This window comes from Pollachius pollachius, assembly GCF_949987615.1.
Source record: "Pollachius pollachius genome assembly, chromosome: 2".
In the NCBI taxonomy this organism is placed as follows: domain Eukaryota; kingdom Metazoa; phylum Chordata; class Actinopteri; order Gadiformes; family Gadidae; genus Pollachius; species Pollachius pollachius.
Window position 1 is genome coordinate 1,587,711 of NC_136935.1, and position 2,189 is coordinate 1,589,899.

Genomic DNA, 2,189 nt, shown 5'->3' on the forward strand with positions numbered 1-2,189 from the left:
AACTTTATACATATCTAAATTTATATAATATCAAATAGGCGTATGAAATCAAAAATTGAAAACACACCATTCGCGGGGTGAATGTAAAAATATATATATTTCCTTTGAACGTCTTCCTTAAAAACGCTCAGTATTGACAAGAATTGACTCCTCTGACTCATGGGTGTTTTCTGACGAGCTCTCAATTTCGGTTGCGCAGAAAGTTCTGGAGTTTCAATGTCTCCATGGTTTCATTTGAGTGGTCGAGACGTTGCTGTCCATCCATCCACTTGGAAGTCAATGTTTACGGAAAGTAGCGGGAAACTATAATCGATGGTTCCGTCTTTATGGACGTTGAGAAAGATGTCAAATCATTTGTTTTGCTTGCTTTTGAGCGGTTATTTCCTCTTAGTTTAAAACAGGACGTAGCCTACAACTAAACCACAAAACTGTTCTTTTGTTTTTATAAGTTTATATTTGAACATGACGTTTATAACTATTTTTTCTATAAAGTTTTTCAATCAAGTTTTGATAACTTAGTCAGCACCAAAGTGCGGAAATCGTCGCAACAGGTGTCATAGCGCGATGTACTGAAAAAGTACAGAAATAGGCAGATAAACAATAACGTTAATGTAAAACTCTCCCTTAAATTGATTTGATAAGCCCTCGAGTAATGGAAATGTTACAGTAGTGAAAGATTAATCCCAACATTTCCAAAGGCAGGAATGGGAAATCGGGAACAACGAGTTTTCCAAAGATTTTACATTTAATGACCCTAAATAACAAACTGTGGTAAATAATTAATATCTCAACACCTATCTCAACTTGTGAATTCCGTTATACCGGCTGACAGTTAGACGCGCCCGACAGGAATAGATGTTGCGGCGCACCTGCGCCAAAACTAAGGACAGCGTTTCCCAGGTGCTCCCTGCGCTCCACGCACAACGGCGCATTTCGAAGACACACAACTTCACACAGATTCAAAATGTTCCCCTTTCGGCCGAGAAGCAAGACGAGTGCTCACTGTACCTGCTATTCCTTGAGTTTGCAATATGAAGTTCTTCCAGCTCTCCCCGGCTCCATGTGCAGAAGTTCGCAGCGCCGCGGCAGCCCCATGGAACTCTGCCCTCGGTCCCTCCCCTCTCCACTGCACTTCCTCGTTCCAGCCCAGCATGTCTGTGTCTGTGTGTGCGACTGAAGCATTTTGCTTGCTTTTATCCAGAGGCCGAATTTGCTGGGGGAGCCTTGGCGCTGGCACTTGGCACTTGCTTTGTATCGTGCCAATAAGAGCTGACACCCAGTAGACCATTACTGGCAGCCATGCATGAGATGGGATGAGGCGAGCGGGAGAGTGGACCATTCATTGTTTATTTATTTATTTCGTGAGGGGGACGAAGGGGACTCCTCACTTGCATACGGGCAGCTCCCCGTCTGTCACCTGTTCTGGCGCGCTGCTGAAACAGTCCATGAAATTAACACTGCTTTTTTTTAAACATCTGCTTTCTTTCCAATATAATGAGGTTATTTGTGCATGTATGGGTGTGTGGGCGTGCGTGTGACTGTTTGTGTGTGTGCGCGTGTGACTGTGTGTGTGTGTGTGTGTGTGCTTGTGACTGTGTGTGTGTGTGTGTGTGCGTGTGATTGTGTGTGTATCATGTGCACAAACAATGATTATCTATTTAGTTGCTGGATTAACAAGCCAACAAGTGCCCTCGTATTACACTGCATTCTTCTTTAACTGATGCATAGCCCGTTTTAGAACATTGTATTACTCCTACTTTATCCCTTTGAGACAGTTTGACCCTGCATTAAATGCTATTTACATAGGAATAAAGGGGAATAACACAAACATGGAAATTCATGTCTGTTCAACAATTTACCCATTATACTTCACCTGGTTTTCCTTAATAGAAGTGTCCAGCAGAACACAATGCAAGCTGAGTATTATAGCGACATCTTTAAACCATTACCCAACAGAGGACACTGAAAGGGGTTTCAGGGTTGACGGTTCCCATCCGTTTGGAGGAGATGTGATTTGGGTGTACAGCTCCCAGGCCCACGCTCCTTCATCGTTGGTACTAGAGTCATCACATACGTGTGCTGTGCATTTGAGTGCAGCATTCTGCGGTGTGTGTGTGTGTTAAGACTGTTATATGAGCTCTTTTTAAGTTGTTCAATAATGACTCGCAGATCTCGGCTGTATTGCCAAT

The 2,189-nt window shown here is 43.2% G+C and overlaps 1 protein-coding gene across 1 annotated transcript in view; it reads right to left on the reverse strand.

Moving 5' to 3' along the window:
- Positions 1-1,301, reverse strand: part of ikzf1 (IKAROS family zinc finger 1 (Ikaros)) — a gene marked incomplete at its 5' end in the record, with an annotated part of 16,721 nt that extends 15,420 nt beyond the window's left edge. The window contains 3 exon segments of the mRNA XM_079730103.1: positions 1,009-1,197; positions 1,200-1,247; positions 1,250-1,301. Coding sequence (XP_079586229.1) covers positions 1,009-1,197; positions 1,200-1,247; positions 1,250-1,301 — 289 coding nt within the window.
- Positions 1,302-2,189: the final 888 nt, after the last annotated feature.